This window comes from Pseudochaenichthys georgianus, chromosome 21 (assembly GCF_902827115.2).
Source record: "Pseudochaenichthys georgianus chromosome 21, fPseGeo1.2, whole genome shotgun sequence".
In the NCBI taxonomy this organism is placed as follows: Eukaryota; Metazoa; Chordata; class Actinopteri; order Perciformes; family Channichthyidae; genus Pseudochaenichthys; species Pseudochaenichthys georgianus.
In genome coordinates this window covers 22,748,598-22,776,131 of record NC_047523.1, presented here as the reverse complement: position 1 = coordinate 22,776,131, position 27,534 = coordinate 22,748,598, and the positions used below count along the sequence as shown (strand labels likewise).

Sequence of the window (27,534 nt, the reverse complement as noted above, 5' to 3'; positions counted from 1 at the left end):
TAGCAGGACTGTTTTGTTGACATCCTGATGTGTCTCTCCTCCAGGCTGTGAGTGGCGAAGTGAAGGATCCCTCACTTTAATGGATGGTATTTATAACAGTTCTTCAAACTCTATGGCAGTCTTCTATATGTGCACTCTGCTGTGTGTGCGCATGTATGTCTGTGTGTGTTGCTGCCTTCGCTTCCATTGTCAGGTCTAGCACTTGTCTAAAGATGTGTTTCCCAAAATATATGTAGAGCTACAGTCTTATGATTGTGTGTGTAATAAAGTGTGTTACGGCTTTAGCATTGATAGCATCTACAAGTCTAACCTCTTAGAATTGGTAATGATAAAGCAGACTGTGAAGAGGCCTTATCCATGCCATGTGTTCAGAGTTGTGAATAATTAGCATGTTGACATACTGGCTTCTGCGCTCACACTTACACTTCAGTCAGTTTGTGATTCTCACTACTGTGACACAAGCCTAGTAGCCTGTAGCCACAGGGTGGGTTCTTTGATGGCAGCCGTCTAGCACTGTTGCCATTTGAACAAATAGTTGGGTGTGGAAAACATACCACACAGTAACTTTGGGTCCATCTGGATTTAGAAAGTGGCACTATAAGTGTTGTTTTCTTGCTGGAGCATGTTTGTCCAAAACAAACCACTTATCCAAGTCTCAAGTATTGTCTTTGTATGAAAAGTATGATATTCAGCTTTGCCTTCAATGTTGTGCAAAAACTAGGAAAAACACAGAACAAGCGCTGGGTGACACGTTCCTTCATTATGATAGAAATACTTGCTTTTGTTGTTCATTCTCAGTATAGCACCAAATGTTTATTAATCCATGGCTGAAAACAGTCCCCAACAAATGCCCTGCTGTGTTAGTTAATGACTTGGTGACAATGAAAGAATAAATTGTCAACTGTTTTTACATAATTGCAACATCAGTAGGAACAAATGAACTTGTGGCTTAGAGCCAAAGTCAGGGTGAGGAGGTTGTAAAATATTTAAACATGGACCAAGCATTGTTGGTTTTTTCCATGGGATTTGTAAACAAAAGAAAAGGTAGAATAAGGCCATTCTTGCTTTTTTATGCAAATATGTGGTGTGTCATTTTTCCCTAAGGCCAGTGTTTGCTTTAGTAATTTAATGTTGTGGGTGGATAAATGATATTTTAAATGTAGTCATCATCACAAGAGGTTCCTGGTTGGCTATTATATTAACGATCATGGCACCTGAGTGGGTGGGGTTCAGGGCCCTCAGATGTTGTCCTGTGTGTCTGGGGCTTTCTAATTGGCCCATCAGGTGCAGATCTGACCCCCCACGCGTCTATTCCCAGTACATCTGTCCCTGCATGAGGAGGCAGAGTGTGTCTGAACCAGGCTTATTATAGTAAGATAGACCAGGCACGCTGCATGCAGCTGTGGCCTTCGTCTCCTGTGGCTGTCTGGAATGTCTGACCTCTCCATAACTAAGTATGAATTCAGATGGAGGAAATGATGTCCAATGATGACTATAGGCTGCACGTCCATGTCTAAAAATGTGAAGGAAATCTAACAGAACACTGCCTCGTGTGTTGTTTCGCTCCTGTCCTGCTTATTTATTATGTTCTTATGTCTTTATAGAGCTCCATCTCTCTGCGATTATTGCTTTTGAGTGTTGCATTTATGTTGTGGTTCAGCAGTTTGAACCTACTCATCAAATAACTTGCATATTTTGATAAAACTGGGGTAAAGTTAAGGGCTGCATCCAAAGATTACTTTAATCTGCTGATTATTATTTAGATTAATCGTTTGATCTGGTTCGTTCCAAGGTGTTGTCTTTACATCGCTTGTTGGTCAGTCTATATCCCCATAGATATATTCACTTTAACATCATTATCCCAATACATTTAATTTTTATATATATATATAATCTAAAACTGAGAAGTGTTGATAATTAAAAAGCCTGAAAACAGCACTTTTCACATTTGCAAGGAAAGTTATTCTATTTAATAAGTAATTAACCAGATACTTGGATTGAATAATTGCTTTCAATTCTACTAAAGTTGGATTTAGCCTCCCACATTAAGAATTGTATAGAGCGAATCTGAAACACACACCTTTAGAGACACCTCATGAGTCACTTACTGCAAGGAGGACATCTTCGTTGCTAGGCAGCAGGCTAGGAGGCGCCTTACTTTGTGATTTATCGCCTGTGAGTTTTGTCTGTGATTCTAGAAAGTATCGAGACTGAAAGACTGTAACCTTTGACCTCCAGGTGACTTTAGAGAACCTCAAGGTCCACTGTTTTGTTGTCTTGGTACGATGTGAGTGACAGCTGGTGGTCCTGTATGTTACATCAGAGCACATCACTGAACTTTTCTCTTTTCTTTTTCTGTCTTCCCTCATCCATTTCCTTTCCCACACTTTATCCATCCATCAATCAATATATCTACTTATGTTTCTTTTCCACTCCTCTTCATGTCTGCATTTCTCTCCATATCCTTTTCTTGCCATGTTTATTCCCCCCGACACTTTTCTTTTATTCCTCTCCAATCTAATTGTGTAGGTGTTCCAGTCAACAGTCGCGTCTCCTCCAAAATCCAGCAGCTGCTCAACACTCTGAAGAGACCAAAGCGACCGCCGCTGCGAGAGTTCTTTGTCGACGACTTCGAGGAGCTTTTGGATGGTAAGCCGGCCTGAAAGCAATTACATTGCTTCTATTAAATCAATAAATCATGAAATATAGCACCCGTCTTTCTGTGGTGTGATCGGCATACTGATCCAGGACTTCAGCAGTTAAAAGCTGCATTTGATCAAAACACTCTTGAGTTAGACAGCCACATGGGCTTAAAGATGTTGTCTAATTTATTTGTAGCTGTCAGTGGTGTTTTCCTGCTTTAATAATGTAATTTATTTCTTGTTGCAGCCGAGATAAAAATATGATATTGACCAAATCACGCCTGTTAAATAAACAGTTAAGATACACTTGTAGGTCTGTGGTTGTCAAGGGTGAAGCTGAGACCTCCAGGTGTGGTTTTGGGTGGTACTCTGCCAGGCTGAGTAAACACTGTAAAAATGAATAAGCGACAGGAATAGTAATGCATCAGCAGGTAATTGTATAGCCTTCCTGATGTTGGCACAGGAACTGTGGCATGGCAAGCCTCGGTGGTCTGCTTGATGCGAGCAGAGAGCAGAAACGTTGGCAGGCCTAACACTATCTGTACCTGATGGAGGTGTTTGCCAGCTCAGTTAAGCAATTCTGAATTCCACTTACCAGAGCGTTAAGAGCGAGGATAGTGAACGAGAGATCAAAAGTGAGTAGGGTGCTGGTCGCATGAAGAGAGGGGAGGTAAAGGATGAAGGGAGTTACGGCTTATTGAAAGGCAAAGGTTTCTCTACGTTTTTCAGGATTTGGAATCTAAGGCAGCTAAGACAGATAAGACCAGATCTCAGCTCAATTTTAATCCTCCAGCTTTCCTCTCCCATCGTTCCATGTCGCTGTCATTCAATCCCCATACTCGTTTTATTACCCTTCAAGGAATTCATCACCTACGAAATAAACTTCTTTTTTGTCAGTTACTCAATTCAATTTATCTTGAATTTAGGAAGAACACTTTTACTTGTTCTTTGTAATGTAATGTAACAGACAAATACATCGAACCACCCTCACACCGATGCCCCTTTTTCTCTTGTTTCCATTGCAGTCCAGCAATCAGATCCCAACCAGCCGAGACCAGAAGGCCAGCACATGAGTCCCCTGGAAGGAGAGCCTCTGGAGGTGGTAAACAACTGGCCTCCCTCCTTACCAGCAGCCTTACAGCGATGGGGCACCACTCATCCCAAGAGCCCCTGTCTTACAGCACTCGACAATGCTGGCAAGCCCGTCTACACGCTCACCTATGGTAGGTATAACCTGTGAGTGATGGGCTCAGTATGTACTATATTATCCCCTGTTGACATCTGTCTGAGTTTTTATTCGCACAAATAATGGACAAGGATGCGTCTGTATCTACATACATTATTTTGTAATCATTCTCAGCTATTGTGTATGTTTTTTTGTGGGTCTCGGGTTGTTAAATGAACTTGAATATTTGACACTGTATTCACCTGTGTAGGTAAACTATGGACCAGAAGTCAGAAGCTGGCCTACACGCTTCTCAACAAGCTGAGCACCAGAAACGAGCCTTTGCTCATGCCAGGAGACAGAGTGAGTCATGATTTAAAACGTTGCTCAATGCTGGAAGGTGGAATGTTATACTGTATATTTCATTGCAATTTAAAGCATTTGGCTGAGGCTCGCAACTGTATTTCCTTTGAGTATTATTATTAATAATCCAAATTAGTAATTGTTGATGGCTAGTCATTAAGCCACGAACATATTATAATCTAGTCAGCCTACTTGGAATCTTTATGTTTTTCATTGCTCCCTTGCAGAAGACTGCGTGTCACTGCTCAATTTCCATCGAATGAGTTCTAATTCGTTTTTATGTCTTTACAAAAACAACACTACAACTTGATTTATTGTGAGGGGAGTCAACTGTTGATTTCACATCTTGTTAATAATTTACGCTACACACTATGCCCCTTTCCTTACATACTTTAAATGAAACACAAACTGCTTAACATGGTACCATAACATCTCCTGTCTGTGATGCGTCTGTAGGTTGCACTGGTTTTCCCCAACAATGACCCCGTGATGTTCATGGTGGCCTTCTACGGATGTCTCCTAGCAGAGTTGGTACCTGTGCCTATCGAAGTGCCGCTGACCAGAAAGGTAAAAGCTAATCAAATCTCCTGGGAATGTGTCAACTTTAAAAAACATGTGCTGCTCTGCATAACCAGTGAAGAGCTGTAGTGACCCCTGCTGGTCATGTCGCCCTCTGAATGAGTCATTCAAAGGATATGCACAGTTGTTGCTGATTGATTCTAATATCCCAGAATATCTGTCCCTCCCCAAAAACCAAATGCCTTTTTAGTAATGAGTTGCATAATCACAACCCCAGCGGCATTACCTTTTAATTGTTCTAATTATATTCTGGTGATGCATTGCAGTTTCAAACCCATCCATCAACTGAAAGTGAACCAAATCCTGCCACAGCAGTTACACAGGCTGAATACTAATGCCTGTTCTTATTTGCCCTTCATGAGTACGCTGTTGGAAGACGCTGTGCTGTAATTATTGAGATTTGAGTGAGGTGAAATGATGTGTAATGCCAGTCAAAACATTAGATCACAGGCCAATTGTTCTCACCTCCTCCCTAGCTCGCTGCCAACTCACATTTTTCCAACCTCACTCTTTTAATCCTTCTTTATCTTTCTGTGTTTTTTCCCCGCTCCCACTCTCTCCATCTTACATTTGTTCTTGCTTTTCTGCACAGTATGCTTTGCTCTGCCAAGTCTAGCTGTATGCTCATTTGCACAGCCGATCAAATATGATTGAGCGTGTGTCTGATCGTCGGCTTCTTTCCCGCTACGATTGGGCTTTGATGCTCCGCAGTACCGTTTTTAATAGTGAGTGGCCGTCACTCTGCTTTCTAACCTGCTGCTTCTTTGATGTACCACGCTCTGAGGTTTCTTCGTTCGTTGTCCTTCTTAAGCTCCTTGTTACAATTCCCACATGGGCTCCTCCTTCTCCAAGTTGACATGTTCTGAATTGTTTCTCAATAGTTGATTGTTGTGTAACTGTTTACCAAAGTTTCAGCCAGTATGAACTTCAGCTTTTCATCCTTATTTGAATCATAGGATGCAGGAAGTCAACAGATCGGCTTTCTGTTAGGCAGCTGTGGCGTCACGTTGGCTCTGACCACTGATGCTTGTCAGAAAGGCTTGCCAAAAGCACAGACAGGGGAGGTTGCCACTTTCAAAGGTAAAATCTGATTCATCTTTTTATTTTTGACACTCTGTATAGTTACATTCAGTTTGAACAGACTTTATGTCTCCCGCTCTGCAGGATGGCCTCGGTTGCTCTGGTTTGTGACGGATGGAAAACATGTTGTGAAGCCTCCTAAAGACTGGCATCCTCCAATACGGGAAGCCAGTAATGACATAGCCTACATAGAGGTAAGTGTAGTTTACTGATTTGACCAATAAAGCTAGTTGAGATGTATGACATTGTATGCATATTTTATGTTTTTTAAGATAGTTTTAGGTACAAATCACTGATTTTAGCTGTTGGCTGTTCCCTGTTTCTAACATCCAGTATAAAACCAGCAAGGAGGGAAGCACCATGGGGATCACAGTGTCAAATGCAGCCATGCTGGCTCACTGTCACGCCCTCACACAGGCCTGCGGCTACACTGAAGGTGAGGAGGACACATCCAATTACCTCTCAAGTACCCATACTTCCTTTCACCCTGCGTTTTTCTCCATCATTTATTCATTCTCCTGACATGGAGAAGAGCATTAGTTCAGCTCGGCAAGACACAGAAAAGAAGAACAGACATCTTATCCAGATTTAGCAATGAGAAATCTGTGGCACCAAAAAAGTATTCATTCAAGGAAGTGCTATGTTGTTATTTATAACCCAGGTTAGATAACACAGAGAACATTCATAGGATAATCTATGATATTATAGTATTACAGATCCAATCAGAGGGTAACTACAGTCTAGTTTAATAAATGCAGCTGCTCTGAGAATGTAAGGCACCTCCTCTCCTCTGGTGTCCCAGATTTTCCTTAAATAACTGCACCAGTTTTCTGTAACTTAGTTTGGTGCTTCAACAAATCCAAAAGTGCTCAAATTAGGATGTATTCATCTTTTATTACGCTTGTTTGTTTGTGTAAAGTAATGGAATCGTGTGTGATTGCACTAGGGAAGAAAATGAATGTTAGATTAAATGTCTCAAACGCTAATATTGGCAAAATCTCCTTTGTGATTTGCAGCCGAGACCATAACCAACGTCCTGGACTTCAAGAGAGAAGGAGGATTATGGCATGGTGTTCTTACTGTGAGTGGTTTTAAGGGTTAAATAATCTGATCCATGCTCAGATTGCTGATATAAAAATTGTATTGCCATTTTTCCTATAAACATTACAACTAATAACTTCCTGATGAGAAAAGTTTTGTCCCATAACAAAAGAGTTTAAAACCTTTAAAAATGTTCATGCATACTCAATTCAGCCTGGTTTCAAACATGCAGTGGAATCTTATTACATTTATCTTATGAACAAATTACATTAATCATGTGATAAAGTTAACTTCTGACATATTTTGATTATTATGCGATGCTTGCCTGTTTTCATGGCAGAGTGTCATGAATCGGATGCACGTGATCAGCATTCCTTACTCCCTGATGAAAGTCAACCCGCTCTCCTGGATACAGAAGGTCCACATATACAAAGGTGAGGGTCCATACTCGTTGACATTTGTCCCTTTTCACCTTTCCTGCTGCATCTTAGCCCTTTAAACTAGATTTAATATCGGATAAACTATTACCTAATTGTATCTAATTGAAGGGTAAAGCCATGTATGTGTTGCTATTCAGTAGAGAACGTTCTGCCACCTATTGTAGTGCATTGTATCTTACTTGGCACATACATCTTTACAGGTTTACAATGAGAAATGTCAGAGAAAAACTCTTTGGTAGCTGGCAGTTTACCCATCATTAAGTTAATGTTAGTATCTGTGTGAGATTAAAGCTGGCGTCCATAAAGAGCTTATTTCTCCTAACAGTTCTGATTTGCACAAGGCATTTGACAATGGAGGATAGATGGAAGCAGCCGTTTGTTAGACTCATTGATTGTATTAGCCCAGTGGAGGTCGAGGACAGGAGGCTGCGTTGAATAAAAATACGTCTACTTTCTAGTCCAAGCTTCGCTGAGTCACCTGTTGGCAACCGACTCAATCCACTCTGCTATTTGCTGTCAGATTTTGTGATCTGTGATTGGCTCTCAAGCTTGTTGACAGACATTTTGATAGGATGACTCTATTGTGAACCTTTGTCTTTGTGTCCCCTTGCACAGCGCGGGTTGCAGTGGTGAAGTCGAGGGACATGCACTGGTCTCTGCTGGCCCAGAGAGATCAGAGAGACATCAGCCTGAGCTCGCTGCGCATGCTAATCGTAGCAGACGGAGCTAACCCATGTGAGTCCATCTGCAGGTTCTCATTTATAAAATACCTCTGTATACAGCCTGAAGCCATAAAAGATTATCACTGATTTGTTGGTGTGTGTTTGCCTGTATATCTGTGTGGCTCTGAATATCTGTGTGTGTGTGTTTGTCTGTGTTTGTGTTGGTGTGTATGTGTGTGTTTGATTGCCATCACAGGGTCTATTTCCTCCTGCGACGCCTTCCTCAACGTGTTTCAGGCACGTGGGCTGCGACCTGAGGTGATCTGTCCATGTGCCAGCTCTTCAGAAGCCATGACTGTCGCCATCCGCAGGTGAGCTGCTATTACTGCACTGTATAAGAAAAGGAAACTACTTACTGTCTTACTGTGTTATACAATCACACCACAGTATGAGATTAGCTGGATACTCCAAGCAAAAGGAGGAAGATTTGTACTGCCTGTAAGGATAGGATGTCTCAGCTCTTGGCTGATCAGGATGAGAGCTTGACTTAAAAAACATGCTTCAAAAAGGTTATGTATGTGAAAGAGAAAAGCCTTTTTGATAAATATTTGAGTGTCTACCAGTTTTACATAGTCGTCATATTCTACCAAAACCATTCACCTCTTTTTAAGGTCTCAGTACTTCTGCAATAGAGACAAAGTACTAAGGCAGAGCTGTATTTCATGAACTGAGATAGAACTGGCATGATATGTTTTGTTTGACATGATCAGGAAATTAAGAGCAACACGTTACAGATCTCTTTATGTCCATTTCCTCCTATGTGTGTCACTGTGTTCAGTAATAAGGAGTGTAACTGTGATTTTGTCTACTCTCTGCAGACCTCCAGAAATGGGTGTTCCTCCTCCAGGAAAGGCGGTGCTGTCTATGGGGGGGCTGAGCCACAGTGTGATCCGTGTGGACACAGAAGAGAAGCTCTCTGTCCTCACAGTGCAGGATGTGGGACAGGTCATGCCCGGAGGTATGATACACTGCGCTGCTTATTAACATTTTGGTGCCGTTGCCGAGGAAGTTTCTGAAGATGAAAAGATCATTTTGAATTCACATCATTGTGTGTCCCCGGAGAATGGAGGCAATCAGATAAGATGTATTAGGTTATTAAAAAAAAAAGACACAGAAGGGTTCTCACTTCCACTATGTAAATGTTGACATTTAAATTATTAAATGATCTTGTTTGATGGTTTCTTCTACATCTGTTTATGTAAAAACAAAGCAAATGCGTATTGTTTATAATATAATACAACATTAAAACAGTATTAAAGAAACTCTCTGACCATAATAAAGCAATTATTTCAAATAATTAAAAAAAATGATTTGCTAAAATAAACTTTACCTAATGATTAACTTAACTAAATAACGTTTTCCCAGAGGTTAAGAATCAAGCTATCGAAATAGGAATCTATGTACCAATTTAGACATCTACTTTAAATGATATCTATTGCTCCTAATGCCCCACCCTGTCATCCTTCCCTGTCTCCAGCTCTGGTGTGTGTGGTGCGGGTGGAGGGGACGCCCTATCTCTGTCAGACTGACGAGGTGGGAGAGATCTGCATGAGCTCCGGCTGCACGGGCGTAGCTTACTACGGCCTGCCGGGCATGACCAAGAACATCTTTGAGGTTAGTGTCCTATTTATGGAACTGTTCAAATAAACCCACAGTCTAAATGCTTATATGTACTTCCTCCTTCCACATGTTTTGTACTTCATGCGGGGATATGTTTGAACTGTATTGTTTCTTTTTACAGACCATCCCAGTTACATCGTCTGGGATTCCCATCAGCGACAGACCCTTTACCAGAACGTCACTGCTGGGCTTTGTGGGGCCGGTTAGTATGATTTATTTTTGGCAGCAGATGCTACTTAGGGATAGGTCTGCCTATAACTCAAATAGACCTAATTTGTTATACATCCTCATCATCAATTAGGTAAAGGGTTAATTCACTCAAATCACAAAAACTAACCTTAAGAAGTATCTAACAGTGTAGATAGTTTGAGATGGATATGTTCCATGTTTGGAATCTGAGGCTTCTGCTCGGACCACACTGAAATCAAGGAACATTTAATTTAATTTGAGCCAGTAAATGTCTTAGAAATCTAAAGTACAGTGTGTCTTTCCATAGACTCGTCCCCAGGTTGTCATGGATAATTTACATATATTTCTATAAAGGTATGTTTTACTTTAATTGTTAGTTTAGATGAAGAATTGTTAGGTGTTTTACCGTCAGCAAAGGACGTATTTCATTCAGCTGGCACAGAATAAGATCTTTCACAAATGTAATTTATCCAAGGCTAGACTACAGGAAGTCATATCAAAACATTGGGTGTACAATAGGCTGATAATGAATAAAGTTTCTTTAGTTTTTTTTGGCTTTGAGTGATTCTGAAGTCACTGGATGATTACACACTGTATTTAAATGAAGGTAAATAATCAAGATCCCCATATAAATGCTATGTCTTTTGCGTTTCCCACCAGGACAGCCTTGTGTTTATTGTGGGGAAGATGGATGGGTTGATGGTGGTCAGTGGGCGGAGACACAATGCAGATGATGTGGTGGCCACAGCCCTGGCAGTGGAGCCCATGAAGTTTGTGTACAGGGGAAGGTAAAAGAGGAAGCAAACCCTACAGATGTGTGTTCTATCTAAAGACAGCCGTAACAGTGTTCTTTTCTATGCTGTGTGCTCCAGGATAGCAGTGTTCTCTGTGTCCGTGCTGCATGACGAGAGGATCGTTGTTGTCGCGGAGCAGCGGCCGGACGCCTCTGAAGAAGACAGCTTCCAGTGGATGAGCCGAGTCCTTCAGGTGCCCACTATGCTCTTTTTGACCTCTTATTATCAGATAGACACAGATTACTGAAGGACTATACCTGTGGCTTCACATGTTTTACTTGAATAAGAGCAAATCAGGTCTACTTAGTTAATATTACTCCTTAGTGGTTTTACAGCATATTACAAGGTTTACATTTTCTTCCTTCAAGTATATCATATTTTGTTTATATATATAAATAAATGACAGATCCTTGAGATAATGTGTGACAGTGAATACATTTTGAATATCGTAAAAATGGTGGTCAGGGCTGCTATTGATTTGCAACATAAAGATACAAAAACAGTATATCCTTAATGCAAGCTTGGAAAATTGGCATTAAAAATGTGGTCTTAGTTGATGTGGGCGAAAACTACACGTCCAATGTTATGGTCACTTTATGTCACAGTTGTGGGTTTATTTTCTAAATCAATTGCAATGACCTATTCAATGTGTACACAAACAAGAAATTGAAATAGATATACGGTTAAAAACATGGACAACAGCTGAACAAAACATTTGACTACTATGTCCAGATATATAGAGAAAATCTATAATATAAAAACAAGAATAACATCCCCTAAGGTGTTCACTGAAACTTGACTTTTCGTGTATTTCCTGTCTGTTTCCAGGCCATAGACAGCATCCACCAGGTGGGGGTGTACTGCCTGGCTCTGGTGCCGGCCAACACGCTTCCCAAGGCTCCGCTGGGGGGCATCCACATATCTGAGACCAAACAGCGCTTCCTGGAGGGCGCCTTGCACCCCTGCAACGTCCTCATGTGTCCTCACACATGTGTCACCAACCTGCCCAAGCCAAGACAAAAACAGCCAGGTAGATCTCCCAGCCTGCATCTCGTTTAGAAACAAATATAGATTAATTTACATTTCTTGGTGTTTTTATTTATGTCCTATTGAATGTGAGAGCTGACCTCCCTGAATGTGTTGTGTTGGACAGAGGTCGGTCCTGCTTCTATGATAGTGGGTAACCTGGTGGCAGGCAAGAGGATAGCACAGGCCTGTGGGAGAGACGTGGGCCAACTGGAGGACAATGACCAGGCACGTAAGGTAGTCATCCTCATTTCATCCTCTCATCACCTGCACACATTCACAGGTAAGGATCCATACAGGAGGGCGAGGAATCTGAAACACAAACAGCTGATGGAGAGGACTTCCCGCTGCTGGAGCTAACTGATAAAACAACTGTAGCATCATTTAGATTTCCCTTCCAGCATGTATTACATCCATTACTCTTCCTTATCACAAATACTGTAGCCCATCACATCTGTCATCCTTTCATTACAAAAACCCACACTGTGCCACCATGCTCCATTAACTCTACATTGTTTGTGCAGACATTCATCATGATCTCCGTTTCTGTCTGTCAGTGTTCTGACTTCTCATTTCTCTGGAGTTAAGCTGTTGTGTCTCTCTCCCCTTTAGTTCCTGTACATACAGGACGTGCTGCAATGGAGAGCTCAGGCCACTCCAGACCATCCTCTGTTCCTTGTTCTCAATGCTAAGGTACTGCCCTTTTCATCATGTATATAAAACTTAGTTTTATCATCGCAATTACTGTTCATTTCCTTTAAATACACGTAGAAACTGTTAACTGATAAAACATTAGAACGTATGTTTTGGCGGATTCAGTCTTTTTAATGACTGATGAATCATGGCACTTTATTGCAGTGATGTCATTTTCCAAAAAATAATGATAATATTTATTAATAATAATAATAATAATAATAATACATGGGATTTGTATAGCGCTTTTCCTAATGCTCAAAGAGGCTTTACATCAAATCAGAACAGAAACAATACAAAGAAAACAAACAAACAGAAACAGTAGTCCTAATCCAAGTGCGGAGTAAAATGGGAGGGGCTTGTTGATCAGAGTTTGAAAGCTAGAGTGAATAATTAATGAAGTCTAACATATTGGTTTGCATCACGCGCAGAAAAAAACTAAAGATCTTGTGAAAATCTCTGCTTGTTGATTCATCATCTTGAGGATTACAACTTTAATATCTGTTCATTGAGTGTGTGAAATGCATGTTTCTTGTGTTCTCTTCAGGGCACGGTGGCGAACACAGCGACCTGTCTGCAGCTGCACAAGCGGGCAGAGCGGGTGGCCACAGCGCTGATAGGACGCCTCAACACTGGAGATCATGTAGCACTCGTCTACCCCCCAGGTAGAGCTGCTACTGCTACTATGCTGCTTTTCCTTTGAGTACTGTTCTTAAGCTGGGCCCTGTCTTTTCTTCACTGTTTGAGTCTGTCTATGAATCAAAACCACGACAGAAAAGACTCAATAAAGTTCTCAGTATAATTGTAAAGCTTTGATCAACTACTAGGTATAACAAGTATTAACATTTCTATGCAGGAATCGACCTGATTGCCACTTTCTACGGCTGCCTGTACGCTGGCTGTGTGCCAGTCACTGTCAGACCCCCCCACCCCCAGAACCTGGCGACCACCCTGCCCACCGTCAAGATGATTGTTGAGGTAACAGAGAGTCGTTCGACCTGTATCAAAATGCTTACTTAATCCATTACAAATCATTTTATCCAAAGCAACTTACATACACTTTGTTACCATATGGCCATGCCTTCACGACATATTTAGGGTTAAGCATCTTGCACAAGGAAACCTCTACATGTTGACTACAGGATCAAATCCTGTACCTCTGCATAGTTATTACAATCATTAAACCTGGTGAATGTATGGCTATTGAAACATGACATAAACTGAATTATATACAAAGTCAGCCCTGCTCCATTTTGGGGCTTAAATTATGTGAATAAGTTAATATATACAAGTTGTATCTCTGTGTTAAAGGTCAGTAAGTCGGTGTGTATCCTAACCAGTCAAGCAATAATGAAGCTGCTGAAATCCAAAGAGGCTGCGGCTGCCGTGGACATCAAGAGCTGGCCCATGGTGTTGGACACAGGTGAATTATTCATACATACACAACACAATGTATGTGTTCATGTTGCCACCAGAGTGTATATTTGATTTGAAAAAAATTGTCTGTGATTTCAGTATTCTCTTTTAAAAACATTACACCTCTCCTTCTGTTCATCCTCCAGATGATCTGCCCAGGAAGAAGACTCCCCAGATGTACAAGCCCCCGACCCCAGAGATGTTGGCCTACCTGGACTTCAGTGTGTCAACAACAGGCATCTTAGCAGGGGTCAAAGTATGTTACATTTGGAAAGACTCGCTTGAGCAATCTGGATTTAGTTTTTGAATGGGGTTGTGTGAGAGACTTATCCAAAATGAGTGTTTTCACTGCAGCAGATGAAGGTCGGCACACCCCCACTTTAAAGTAACAGACTCAAGCAGCACTGCATATAAAATACACTGCAAAAACAGCCCTTCCAAAAACAAGCAAAATATTCTTGAATCAAGTTAGATGTTCCTGTATCAAGCAAACAAATCTGCCAATGGGGTGAGCCAAATTTGCTTGGCTAGAATTCTTAAAACTAGAATTAAAATCTAGCTACTGAAAGACCGTAATGGGCCTTGAAACTAGACAAAAATGATTCCTGCATTATTTAAGAAAGAATAACTTAAAATGAGTGTTTTGGTTGAGTTGACTAAGAATGTATTTCTTAAATTAAGATTTATAATTAGCAAAGATACGCGGATACAAGCGGCCGAGATGGGTTTCCTCCGCCGGGTGGCTGGTGTCTCCCTTAGGGATAAGGTGAGAAGTTCGGTCATCAGGGAGGGACTCGGAGTTGAGCCGCTCCTCCTTCGCGTCGAAAGGAGCCAGTTGAGGTGGTTCGGGCACCTAGTTAGGATGCCACCTGGGCGCCTCCCTAGGGAGGTGTTCCAGGCACGTCCAGCTGGGAAGAGACCAAGGGGTAGACCTAGGACCAGGCGGAGGGATTATATCTCTTCGCTGGCCTGGGAGCGCCTTGGGATGCCCCAGTCAGAGCTGGTTGATGTCGCCAGGGAAAAGAAAGTTTGGGGCTCTCTGCTGGAACTGCTACCCCTGCGACCCGACCACGGATAAGCGGGAGAAGATGGATGGATGGATGGAATTAGCAAAGAAAGCTTACAATAAGAATAATTGACTTTAATTGACGCAATATATTAGTGACTTTGTCTTAAACTTAGAATATAAATATATATATATATATATATATATTAAGTTTAAAAATCAGCAAATAAATCTTTCAATAAGAATTACATTCTTAAATTGGCATTAATATATAAGTGCATTTGTCTTAAATTAAGACAGCAGAAACATTCTTATTGTTGGTGTGTATACTACACCACAGTTACATTACATAGAGTGGCGAAGTCCCTCCCCTTCCGGGGGACCTCCATGGGACCTTATTTCGGAAAAATCATGTATTGAAGTCAATGGAGAGAGAAAGATTATCTTTTGATCCCGTTTGAATTGTGCAACGAATTACACATATGATGTTTGTCAATTTAAAAGATAATTTTGCTAGGCAATTTTTTTTTAAATGTGTTGTAAAACTGTGAAGTAACACATTTTTTTGTATGAAGCGCTCAATGAACTACATCTCCCGTCTCGCAGGACACACCAAGACAGCTGTCACGTTAGCACATTACACTTCTTTCTTTCAGAATGAAGTGAAAAGTATTAAAAGAGGTGAAAATCACTACAAGCCTGGGCATGTTGAGAACTGTACATACACAAAAGGGGAGTTAGTCGGTTCTGTAAGAGCCAGCATGCGGGACCGGGATTCTGGGATTTGTAGTCTTTCTAGTTGCGTATTTTTCATAGTCTTATATTTCAACAGATTTAAGGAAATTATTTTTTAAGACTGACAGACATCATACAGTATGTGTAATTCATGGCACAATTCAAACGGGATCGAAAGATACGTTTTCTCTCTCCATTGACTTCAATACATAATTTTTACGAAATAAGGTCCCATGGGGCGGAATTAGATGGGCTTGCCTTCGCCACTCTATTACAAGTTACTTGTTAGATGCTTTTATCCAAAGCGACTTACATACTCAATACTGTGGACAATCCCCACAGGAGCAATTTGAGGTGAAGTGTCTTGCCATGGACACAACGACATGCTGACCGCAGTGGGGTTTGAACCTGTGCTCCCCTGATCCGAACACCTACGCACTATTCCACTGCGCCACACGCCTCCAGTTGTCTCAATGGCAATGTGAATAGTAAATAGACAGCTCTCGACAATGAATAAAATATATATGAAATGTAACATTTGTGTAATTTCATCAGATTCTTAAATTAAGAAGTTGTTTGATGGTTTAATTCTTAAAATTTAAATTTAAATGTAATAAGAAAAAGTAAGATAGATTTCCTCAAAGTAAGAATACTTTTCTTAAAGGTAGGGTAAGTTTGAGAAACCAGCTCGAGATCGCTAGAATTTGAAAATACACGACCGGAGAAAATCTACAACTTCCTTATAGAGCCCCTCCTCCAACACACACGAATGCGCACATGACCAATGAGGGCACGAGATAAGTTTGTGCACAGATGGAAGGCTGACAGGCATGTAGGCCATCCAATTATTTTAGCCGGGCCGGCTCAGATGATTGGTCGTGCTTTTTACAGTACTACGGCTTCCACAGATGACATTTTTTTATGGAGTTATTGTCAAAGCACTTCAGATATTCATTGCTATCGGGATGTTAAGAGCATTCCATGGAATATAACAAAAAGTGTATCTCGAGCCGGTTTCTCAAACTTACATACCCCACCTTTAAACAAAACATTCTTAACAAGATTATTTGACTCTTTAGATGAAAAAATTATAATTGTTTCCCAGAAACAAGTTTGTTTTACTTTCTTGAAATTCCTTTTTTGCAGTGTAGAAGGTGGACTAAATACAATACATCTTCATTGATTTGCAGACATTAGGTCACATGAGATTGATTTATTGAAAATAAATTAAACTTTTCAATAAAAAAATGCAGAATTGTCATAAAAACATTCATATAAAATGTAAGAAAACCACTCAAATCCAATCACAAAAGGGATGTGTGTTTTTGGCCCAGTGTAGTTATAATATCTGGTATGAATTTATGACACATCAGAAATAAAAAGGTGCAACACTTGTATAATAATTATGTTGGCCTAACTTTCAGTAATATGAGCAAGTGAGCATGGAGGTATTGAAAATGGTATTGTTTTTGAGTCATTTAAACTGTAATCGATAGTCCCTGAGTGAAAGCTAACTGTCATCTGACTGCCGACTCTGTGAAAATGAGTAAGAAAACCTGAACAAATGTGGTTCCTTTTTTCAACTTGAACCACCTAACTTGGAACTAAAACAGTCAATTCCTACCTAAAAAGTTCATGCATCAAGCAACCATCCACACACTGCTCAGGTATCTGTCAGTAAAATGATGGATCCCTCGAAGCTCAAGTGGTTGTATTTAAGATGAATTGTACTCAATAATTCAGTTTTGACGCTTCATTGGTGTCTCTTTGTGTCACATCCTCTCCTCCAGATGTCTCACGCTGCCACCAGTGCCTTGTGTCGCTCCATCAAACTGCAGTGTGAGCTCTACCCGTCGCGGCAGATCGCCATCTGTCTGGACCCGTACTGTGGCCTGGGCTTCGCTCTCTGGTGCCTGTGCAGGTAAAACAGCAGCTCTAATCAAATCACAGAATGCCTTTTTTGTCTCTGTCGCCTTCCTCATTCCTCTGTCTGCACGTATGTTTCTGGTTTCAGCGTGTACTCGGGCCACCAGTCGATCCTGGTTCCTCCTCTGGAGCTGGAGAGCAACGCGTCTCTGTGGCTGGCCGCAGTCAGCCAGTACAAAGTGCGCGTCACCTTCTGCTCATATTCAGTCATGGAGATGTGCACCAAGGGCCTGGGCTCACAGACAGAAGCACTGCGGGTCAGTTTGTCTCTTCAGGTGTTGAGTTGTGTCCATTTTGAAGGGTTTTCTTTCATTATTCCCCCTCCTGGTGGTGCTGATGCCTGTAGCACTTGTGACTTTACCAAGCATGTCTGTGCTTTAATGAGTAGAAGCTGTCTGATAAAAAAGTTATAGATAGATATTTGACTCATCCCAAATCGGTAAATTGCAATCACAGCAGCAATATTGTCAAGCATTACACAAGTTAAACATATTAAAAAGATACAATATGTAAGGGAAACTTCTGCAGCAATGGAGAGTCAGGACTCAGAGAGACACGAGGAGAGTTGGAGCTTTGATGTCAAACACTGGTAGTTTATTACAAGTCAACGGCCGGAGAATTCATATCACAAGTCACAGCAGCAAAAGGTTCTGACTGCACGGGTGGGTTGTCATGTCAATTCTAATCAGCCTCGCATCTTGGTAGACCTTTTAACTAGTTTACAGAGAGTCAAATCCACATATTGGGGATGGGCGCAAACATCTGCAGACACAGGAGATGTCTCTCACATCTGTGGAGCTTAGAAAGCCAGCGTTGTCACACTCGCAAAACCCCCTTGTGCCCGGCAGGTCAGGCCATAAAACCTAGTATCAACATACGACTGCATTAACACATTCCTTACGGGAGATTAGAAGCAGGGATGGTCGTAAATGTCAACACACAGAATAAGTTAAATGTCTAGGAGTAAAGACAGAAATATTCCCTCCCTCACATTCCCTCACATTCCCTATATATATATGTGTGTCTGTTTAAGTAGATACATGTGTACATGTGTACATGTGTAGATATTTGGCATTTCAAACAACCCCTATGTACTCTTTTGTTTTAATTTAATTTGACTAATTTTGTTCTGTATTTAATTTGTCAGGTCTCTAAAGAGATATGATTAGCAAAACTGTACTTTTAATACAATGTGACACCAAATAAAGAATACAAAAGATACAATAATATACAAATATAGTAACAATAAAATGTATATTCGGAGCAAGTATATATAATTTCACAATAGTAGGGACTCCAAATAATACACAATATGAAGAAATATTGAATAGATTGAATACTCTACATACAATATACAGTCTCAATAAGCTACAGAAATATACTACAGACACATATTGGCTAACCCTAATCCTATTTTACACAATTTATACTTCATTATTATTGCGTTTTAGATTTTAATGAGCCAACTTGTATTTCTTCCCTCTCCAGTTGAGAAACGTGAACCTGTCGTGTGTGCGAACGTGCATGGTGGTCGCAGAGGAGCGGCCCCGCATCGCGCTCACTCAGTCCTTCTCCAAGATCTTCAAGGACTTGGGGCTCTCGCCACGCGCCGTCAGCACCACCTTCGGCTGCAGGGTGAACGTGGCCATCTGTCTGCAGGTAAGCAGCTGGAGGAGGATGATGATGAGGAGGAGGAGGAGGAGGAGGAGGAGGAGGAGGAGGAGGAGGAGGAGGAGGAGGAGGAGGAGGAGGAGGAGGAGGAGGAAGAAGAGAGAGGTCCAGAGTCTGTGGCGGTCAATGTTTACGTCTGTTCATCGTTTTTTTTCCTCCTCTAGCACTTCGATGTCCGTTTCTATTTGTTTCTCCCTATCCCTGTGATTGTTTATGTGTGTGTGCATGTGTATCCACTTATATAAGTATATATATATATAAATATCTTTATCTGTCCTGCCCTGTCAGTCCAACAGGTTAGGGAAACTGGCTGAGCAGGTAACCGGAGGATAAGAGTTGCTTTTTGCTCTGTGGTCTGCTGCTGTGTGTGCGTTTGTTTTTCTTGCATGGTTTTTAAAGATGCCTCCAAACATTTTCTCTTGGTTTTCTTTTTCCTGATGAGCTACGGTTGAACTTTACCACTATTCATTTTGACCAAGTCTTACCAGCTGGCTCTGAACCAAACCATTGCTTTCTGAGCAGGATATTTGTAATGTGCTAACATTATACCATGAGTGCACAGCATGAACTCTGCCATGTTAAAAGTCATTTACAAGTGCCATTCACACAGCATTAGAAGAAAGAATTATGAATTATTTAAAAAAATTCCCCTTATTTTTGACGATCCCAATATTTCAACTTAGTTAAAGTTTAATTAAAATACCTATTTTTTTTTTTTATATATATATTGAATAAAGTATTGTTTTGGTGCCTTTTCTTTCACACAAGTAGATATTCAGTGAATGAAGTCACTTATTTGTTTTAATGAAAGAACACTTTGGAGTAACTCCTCGTTACCAAATACTACGCACAGATTTGCCTCATTAGTTTTATTGGAAGAGCGAACCTGTTGATCAGGTTCATAAAAAGAATGTCTGACGGAAGTTATGAACGCACTCTTAAGTTCTTTGGTTTCTCAGTCTGCTGGTTTGGGATTCATGGAAACCTCTGGATGAGTCTCATTGTCTCTGTGTCTGTCCTTGACCTCAGCGACAACTTCACAATAGAGTGATGGGACCCATAATGCATTGTGACTCGTCCTACAGCAGCAATAATGACACATTTTAAGCAGAAGGAATCAATATCTGACAACCACAATCAGTACTGAAAAATGAGGTGGATGGCAGACATAAAGACATTTAATCAAAACAAATGCTGCTCATTTAGAAGTCTTCAGACATTGGAGTGCCTTTTTTGTTACAGCAGATACACATTTGAAAGAAATAAATGACCTACTTTTAGGCTTCTAATGTACCACAGTAGATTCTCAAAAACATCTTACACTTGCAAAAAGATGTATAAGATGAATCAGAATGTTCAAGTTCTCACACTGTCTTTGTGAGTTTGACCAACTTCCTCAATGTCGTAGTCTGGCTGGTCGGCTTCTGGCTGCAACCCCCCCCCCCCCCCTGCTTTGTCAACAGTTGTGTCCTAAGCAGCCTCCACCTCCCCTCCACTCAGGCTACATACAGCAATAATGTCAGGCTTTTAAGAGTTTCATTGATGTCTCACTCTGCTTGCTTTCCTCCAGGGCACAGCGGGACCCGACCCCACCACTGTTTACGTGGACATGAGAGCGCTACGTCACGACAGGTAGGGGGCGCCGCTGCAGCTTTAATAACAGGAGTTTTCTTTGAGATATCAACGTGGACATATTAAGTCAGTCTAATGTGTGGTGTTATTATAATTCTGGTACACATTTTTATAGCAAATTAATACATTATTCAATCTTGAACTGATTAGTTTTGGTTGTTTTTCCTGCTTTTTTCACATTTGGGTAACGGAATAATAACAAAGAGATATGAACTTGCTCATTTGGTATATGTATCCTTCAGGGTCCGCCTGGTAGAGAGAGGGTCTCCACACAGCCTGCCACTGATGGAGTCTGGGAAGGTACGTGATGTACACATTTATATTTTTCAAATAGATTTTGTTGTATTCTATATGTATGCTCCTTGTCGATGCAGATTTCTACATACACCAGATTCTTGAAATGCACTAAAACACTACAGGTAACTGTGTGCTGCAACATGTTTTCTAAATCTTTGATATATCTCTGTCTGCTGTTCTAGATCCTTCCAGGAGTGAAGGTGATCATTGCCAACACAGAGACTAAAGGACCCTTGGGAGACTCCCACCTAGGAGAGGTAAGTCACAAAGTCACCTGAGTGTTTCACCCTCACCTGTTCCACATGCATTATAAGCAGGGTTACCTAATCAGAATACACAAATCAAGTAACTGTATTCAGCTCGCGTTACATTTGAAAAACGAGTAATCTGATTACAGTTAGGAGTGAAGGAGGTGTTCCTTCTATAAAACAGCTGTGGGCAGCAGATACTGTGAGAGTCACAGACATGAATACATAGATCAAGGCAGACTGGTGCACACACTCTGCTTTTTTGCCGATCCGGTGCTTAAACAAATATAGCTCTACACCCCTGGCCGACATGTCCTTAAAATGAAGTCCGAGTTCGACATTTTAATTCATGTCCTGCCAACACTGGCAGGACAGAAGGCGACACGCCCGTTCGAAGCCATGTCCCTCACTCCTCACATCTCAAGTTGCATCCCCAAAAAGTGTATTATGTTGTTACATCGTCTCAGATGTGATGTTTCAGTTGTGCTCTTGATAAGCCATTAAAACAGTAAAACACGTTCAGTTTCCTTTTGCTTTTTGTGTCTCCTGTTCACAAAAACATACCCATCTGTGATCGAAAAATAAAGTCATCTCAAATTAATCTGAATACGTTTTTAAGATACGTAACTGTAACTGTATTCGGATTACTTTCAGAGCCATGTATTCAGTAATCAGTAACTGATTACATTTACAAAGTAACCCTCCCAACCCTGATTATAAGTTACAGTGCGCTTACTGCAGAGAACTGATCTCTTAAACGTCATGTCAACGAAAACACACATTTCTATAATAAGGGTAAGAGATTATAACAATCTTGTTTTACAAGCTAGATTTCTCAAGGAGAGAGTTTTAGTGAATTAAGAAAACTTTAGACAGGGTAACGAGATGATAGAACAGGTGCCATCCTTTTAAATAAATACTTCCTTTTTACACAGCAGATTGAAGTTTAACTGGATCTTGCAGAGTTGCATTGAGAGGTCTAAAGACAGTTTCCAACACAATAAAATAACTAAAAAAAGCTGTGCTCTCACTTCAAAGCCTGTCCATACACCAGACCTCCACAGCAGATGTATACAATCATGTGTGTAACCTCTCTTCATGTGTGTGTGTATCAGGTGTGGGTGAGCAGTCCTCACAATGCCACAGGATACTACACAGTTTACGGGGAGGAGGCGCTGCACGCCGACCACTTCAACACCAAGCTGAGCTTCGGAGACACCCAGACGGTGTGGGCGAGGACGGGCTACCTCGGCTTCCTGAGGCGCACCGAGCTGACGGACGCCAGTGGAGGTGAGGATAACAGACGCTCACTCCGTGTGACAAGTTACATTAATATAAATACATAAATGCAGTCTGTGTATATATATAGAGAGAGAGAGAGAGAGAGAGAGAGAGAGAGAGAGAGAGAGAGAGAGAGAGAGAGAGAGAAGAGAGAGAGAGAGAGAGAGAGAGAGAGAGAGAGAGAGAGAGAGAGAGAGAGAGAGAGAGAGAGAGAGAGAGAGAGAGAGAGAGAGAGAGTTAAGTAAATGTAACACCCTTTTCACCCCGGTTACACGTTCCATTTGCCCTGAACGGTGGGCTCTGTAAGTGATGAAAATGGCGGATGTTGGCTTATCTGGCGCCCGCAGCTCACAGCCAAAATGCGAGTGAGCGAGGGAGAGAGGATATAAGAAGAAGATGTTTCTACAATAAAGTGGAGGGAGAGTCCTCTCCAGTCAGACTGAGGCTGATAACTACAGCTCAGTGAGGTAAAGGACTCTGTTTTAGATAGTTAACTTTAGTCTAAGTTATCTCAGTGGATCTCAAAAGGATACACAATTTATGTAAACACATATTTCCAAGGAACTCCTTTATAATTATTGGGATAAAAATGCATAAATAAATGTTAACTATAAAATAAGATATGAATGAACAACAAAAATAAAACAAGTTACATTCATGTGTTATTGGCTATGGTAGGTTATTGGTTATGTTCATATACTTATTTGATTACATCCACTTGTCTAAGATGACAACAGAGACTTTCGACCCAAAACCAGCTGTTGACTTGTGGATGCAAGCAGCTAATCACAGACTCAACCAGAGAGAAAGAAGTAGGCCGACATCATCAGCTACCATGTCTGACAGAGAGGAAGACAGTGAGGAGAACAGTCAGGAGGGTAGTGATGACGGCTTGTAGGATTACTGGTCATGCTAATGTTGTTCAGTGTTCACCTCTGCATGTGTGTTCAGTGTTCACCTCTGCATGTGTGTTCTTTGTTCACCTCTGCATGTGTGTTCTGTGTTCAGTGTTCACCTCTGCATGTGTGTTCAGTGTTCACCTCTGCATGTGTGTTCAGTGTTCACCTCTGCATGTGTGTTCTGTGTTCTGTGTTCACCTCTGCATGTGTGATCTGTGTTCACCTCTGCATGTGTGTTCTGTGTTCACCTCTGCATGTGTGTTCTGTGTTCACCTCTGCATGTGTGTTCAGTGTTCACCTCTGCATGTGTGTTCTGTGTTCTGTGTTCACCTCTGCATGTGTGTTCAGTGTTCACCTCTGCATGTGTGTTCAGTGTTCACCTCTGCATGTGTGTTCTGTGTTCACCTCTGCATGTGTGTTCTGTGTTCACCTCTGCATGTGTGTTCTGTGTTCACCTCTGCATGTGTGTTCAGTGTTCACCTCTGCATGTGTGTTCTGTGTTCTGTGTTCACCTCTGCATGTGTGTTCAGTGTTCACCTCTGCATGTGTGTTCAGTGTTCACCTCTGCATGTGTGTTCTGTGTTCACCTCTGCATGTGTGTTCTGTGTTCACCTCTGCATGTGTGTTCTGTGTTCACCTCTGCATGTGTGTTCTGTGTTCACCTCTGCATGTGTGTTCTGTGTTCACCTCTGCATGTGTGTTCTGTGCCGTGTGTCTGGCAAATAAAGACCCCCTCAAAAGTTACGGTTTATTTCACTTTAAGGATGAGCACCAAGCAACATCTCCAGGTGCTCCTTTGAGAACCAGGGCCACAAAGTGATGTGCACCCCTGAATATAAGCATGATATTAAAACTAAAAACACTTGTATAAACTTTTAATGTCACTTTAAGAGAAAAAGGGCTCTTGTTTTTAATTAAATAAATAAAAATGCCTTACAGCAGCTTAACTTTGAATACTTTTCTATGAAAATACAAAAAAACTGTAAAACAAAATACTTTGTTTTATTATTTGTACATCAGAGTTCTAAAATAAATGTACAATAATAAAATGAATGCCGTTGTTGAGCTTTAACACATTCTAACTTGGTACATTGCTTTTGTGTAAGCTGGACTGGATTGGATCTTTTCCCTCACAAAAGACTAAAGACATTTTTTAAATGGATCAAGTATAAACCCACATGTGTGACTAAGTGTGTTCGTGTGTGTGTGTGTGTGTGTGTGTGTGTGTGTGTGTGTGTGTGTGTGTGTGTGTGTGTGTGTGTGTGTGTGTGTGTGTGTGTGTGTGTGTGTGTGTGTGTGTGTGTGTGTGTGTGTGTGTGTGTGTGTGTGTGTGTGTGTGTGTGTGTGTGTGTGTGTGTGTGTCTCTCAGAGCGCCACGACGCCCTCTATGTGGTGGGCTCTCTGGATGAGACCCTGGAGCTGAGGGGAATGAGGTATCACCCAATCGACATCGAGACCTCCGTTATCCGTTCTCACAAGAGCATAGCTGAGTGGTGAGACATTTTCATCACTACTTCATCACTAATCACACCAAATGATGGATTATGTAGTAAGACATTTATCCAGTTAATACAAAAAAATATAAATGAGCAACATCAATTCTGACTTATCTGCCTCTATCCTGTTCTTTCTTTCCATTTTTCTTTTTGTCTCGCTTTCTCCCAGTGCGGTGTTCACTTGGACCAACCTCCTGGTGGTGGTGGTGGAGCTGGAGGGGTCCGAGCAGGAGGCCCTGGACCTGGTTGCCCTGGTCACCAACGTAGTCCTGGAGGAGCACTACCTCATCGTGGGAGTGGTGGTGGTGGTCGACCCCGGCGTCATCCCCATCAACTCCAGAGGGGAGAAGCAGCGCATGCACCTCAGAGACGGGTTCCTGGCCGACCAGCTGGACCCCATATATGTGGCTTACAACATGTGAGGGGCCCCTCCTCCTCCACGCGGCTCATCACACAACGGGAGTCGGTGTGGCTTCTGTTGAAAGAAAGCGTGCTCCTCTTTCAGCTCGCAGACAGGGAAACATGAAAGAAAACGTGGATGCAAAATGGAGAGAAATCCCAAGAGAAATGAGATCAACACAAACCTCATGTCAGTTTCTCCCTGCGATTTCTCGCCTCAACAAATAATGTTTTAAAGAGTTTTGAGTATGACAGAGTGTCCGTGTCCTTAAACCCGGGACACATGATAGCAGCAAGGTATAACACTACACAGTTCCATTAACTTCATCTACTGTCCGTTTCTATATTTTCATTATTTGTTGTGTTTGCCATCGACTGACACCATGTTAAGTGTTCGCAGAGCCATTGCAGGTCATATATGATTTTTAAAGAAGAAAATCCATCTTACGTACATTGTCGTCTGCCTGAAGTCATCCCGGATTTTAGTGTTCCTGCTCATTTCACATCATGTTGTTAGTATTGCAGAGATGCACACAGCAGTTATTGCTTCATTCATTTCAGCATCAGTCCTTTTAATTTGTGGTGTCAGTAACAGGGTGTTTAGAAATACTATGTGGTTGACGCAATGTTGTCCTTTTCTAAATCAAAAAAGTGTAATATAGTTATTGTTTTATCAAACAAAATGCAATATGAGTGACGTGAAAGACTTTGAATGACTGCTGCAGACAGTAAGTGCCCAGCCTTCGGAGTCGTGAGATGGCGAGGAATATAATCGTTGCTTTCCATTAGCAACCTGCCAAATAATATGAATGAAGCCTTAAGTGAATTTTCAGACTCTTTACCTATCCCAGCTTAACTTAATTTTGTGAAGTTTATCAGCTGTATGATAGGGAGGGGGATATGCAGAGGGAGGTAAGGTAAGGTAAATCCTAAAGTCTTTCATCTTTCTGGCTAATATAAATATACTTGATCGTAGCATCAGCCATAACAAACACACACTCATACATATTTTTAAAGTGTCTGTCCCTATTGTCAGTTGTGTTGAATGTGTTTTAAAGCAAAGGACTGGAGGACAGTGGAGCCGGTATTGGTTTCATGCAGAATGTCAAAGCCACATTTCGAGTGCCAGAGGGTTGAATGAGAGTTACAAAAGTATTTGTATTGCATGTCTTGATGAAGGCAAGTGTCTAATATGCTCATAACATCTCGAGCTCCCACATTATCACATTGACTTTGTAAAGATTCTCTTCACTGTGTGTTGCTTCTTTTCTCTGTGTGATCATCCCCTCAGAAACAGGCTCCTGCCTGCTGTAAGTATGTACAGGTTTTGTGTAAATTATTAATAGATGGAGAAGATGACCACATAACACAAAGACTGAATCTGGTTTATGTGAATTTCTCCCTCACAAACAAAAATGATTTGAAACGTGTTCTCATGTGGACACTGAGAAGAGACGTGAAAAGCCTTGTAAACATTTTTATAGTATGGAAGTGGGAGACCAAGCACACTCCTCACACAAGGAGAAGACGGCGGTGCTCTGGGGACCGCTGAGATGTCACGTCCTCCAGAGCAAACCTTTGTTGTTCACATATGGAAAGATACATTTGTCTGATATGTGGTTAGTTGTCATTATTTTCATAACATGATTTCTTAATGAATAAAAAAAAAGTGCTTTTAACTTTGAACGCTTGTTTTTACTAGCAACTGATCCTGTAGATATCCTATCCAATAAAGAATATCCCAAATGTTCTAAAGGCTACTATGGGAGGTGGCAGCGAACACTTTGAAGCTCACCGTCAGCTTCTTGAGAAAACAATGCCTACACAGGTGTGTTCAATATCCCACGTGATTAGCCACCGTTGCCCAGGGTGACGTGGGCAGAGCTAAGAATTTCATGACATCAACTACATTTACTAATCCTGAGCCAACATGTGACCTGTCTTTTAGTCTGTTTGAAAAATAAAGATGTTTCGATATGGAAAACCAAATAATAATAATAATGGAATCCTTTACCAGAACATTTCCAATAACAGAATCATCAAAATCATTAAGAGGCGATCCAAAAATAAAAACACAATGTAGTCTTGTCTTTAAAAAAAGTATCATAAGTATCATCTTCCAGTTTTAATTGTCTCTGTACCAAAAAGGTGAAAATAAAGCATATGCAGTACAA

At 41.2% G+C, this 27,534-nt stretch overlaps 1 protein-coding gene across 7 annotated transcripts in view; it reads left to right on the top strand.

Moving 5' to 3' along the window:
- Positions 1 to 27,046, top strand: part of dip2a (disco-interacting protein 2 homolog A) — an 87,503-nt gene extending 60,457 nt beyond the window's left edge. Inside the window, exons 7-40 of one of the 7 annotated variants that reach the window (XM_034110709.2) lie at positions 45 to 86; positions 2,530 to 2,649; positions 3,668 to 3,865; positions 4,079 to 4,170; positions 4,627 to 4,737; positions 5,706 to 5,829; positions 5,914 to 6,023; positions 6,163 to 6,265; positions 6,846 to 6,910; positions 7,211 to 7,304; positions 7,926 to 8,045; positions 8,229 to 8,343; positions 8,851 to 8,990; positions 9,510 to 9,646; positions 9,774 to 9,854; positions 10,502 to 10,629; positions 10,714 to 10,828; positions 11,464 to 11,665; positions 11,789 to 11,889; positions 12,274 to 12,354; positions 12,902 to 13,019; positions 13,211 to 13,332; positions 13,666 to 13,777; positions 13,917 to 14,026; positions 17,302 to 17,432; positions 17,526 to 17,694; positions 18,926 to 19,096; positions 19,397 to 19,426; positions 20,679 to 20,740; positions 20,983 to 21,040; positions 21,220 to 21,294; positions 22,401 to 22,575; positions 24,835 to 24,958; positions 25,131 to 27,046. In XM_034110709.2, the coding sequence (XP_033966600.1) occupies positions 45 to 86; positions 2,530 to 2,649; positions 3,668 to 3,865; positions 4,079 to 4,170; positions 4,627 to 4,737; positions 5,706 to 5,829; positions 5,914 to 6,023; positions 6,163 to 6,265; positions 6,846 to 6,910; positions 7,211 to 7,304; positions 7,926 to 8,045; positions 8,229 to 8,343; positions 8,851 to 8,990; positions 9,510 to 9,646; positions 9,774 to 9,854; positions 10,502 to 10,629; positions 10,714 to 10,828; positions 11,464 to 11,665; positions 11,789 to 11,889; positions 12,274 to 12,354; positions 12,902 to 13,019; positions 13,211 to 13,332; positions 13,666 to 13,777; positions 13,917 to 14,026; positions 17,302 to 17,432; positions 17,526 to 17,694; positions 18,926 to 19,096; positions 19,397 to 19,426; positions 20,679 to 20,740; positions 20,983 to 21,040; positions 21,220 to 21,294; positions 22,401 to 22,575; positions 24,835 to 24,958; positions 25,131 to 25,383 (3,989 nt within the window). In that variant the 3' untranslated portion in view covers positions 25,384 to 27,046. Of the gene's footprint in view, positions 1 to 44; positions 87 to 2,529; positions 2,650 to 3,667; positions 3,866 to 4,078; positions 4,171 to 4,626; positions 4,738 to 5,705; positions 5,830 to 5,913; positions 6,024 to 6,162; positions 6,266 to 6,845; positions 6,911 to 7,210; positions 7,305 to 7,925; positions 8,046 to 8,228; positions 8,344 to 8,850; positions 8,991 to 9,509; positions 9,647 to 9,773; positions 9,855 to 10,501; positions 10,630 to 10,713; positions 10,829 to 11,463; positions 11,666 to 11,788; positions 11,899 to 12,273; positions 12,355 to 12,901; positions 13,020 to 13,210; positions 13,333 to 13,665; positions 13,778 to 13,916; positions 14,027 to 17,301; positions 17,433 to 17,525; positions 17,695 to 18,925; positions 19,097 to 19,396; positions 19,427 to 20,678; positions 20,741 to 20,982; positions 21,041 to 21,219; positions 21,295 to 22,400; positions 22,576 to 24,834; positions 24,959 to 25,130 lie in introns of all 7 variants that reach the window. The other 6 variants (XM_034110708.2, XM_034110713.2, XM_034110712.2 and 3 more) reach the window with 6 other exon arrangements.
- The last annotated feature ends 488 nt before the right edge of the window (positions 27,047 to 27,534 follow it).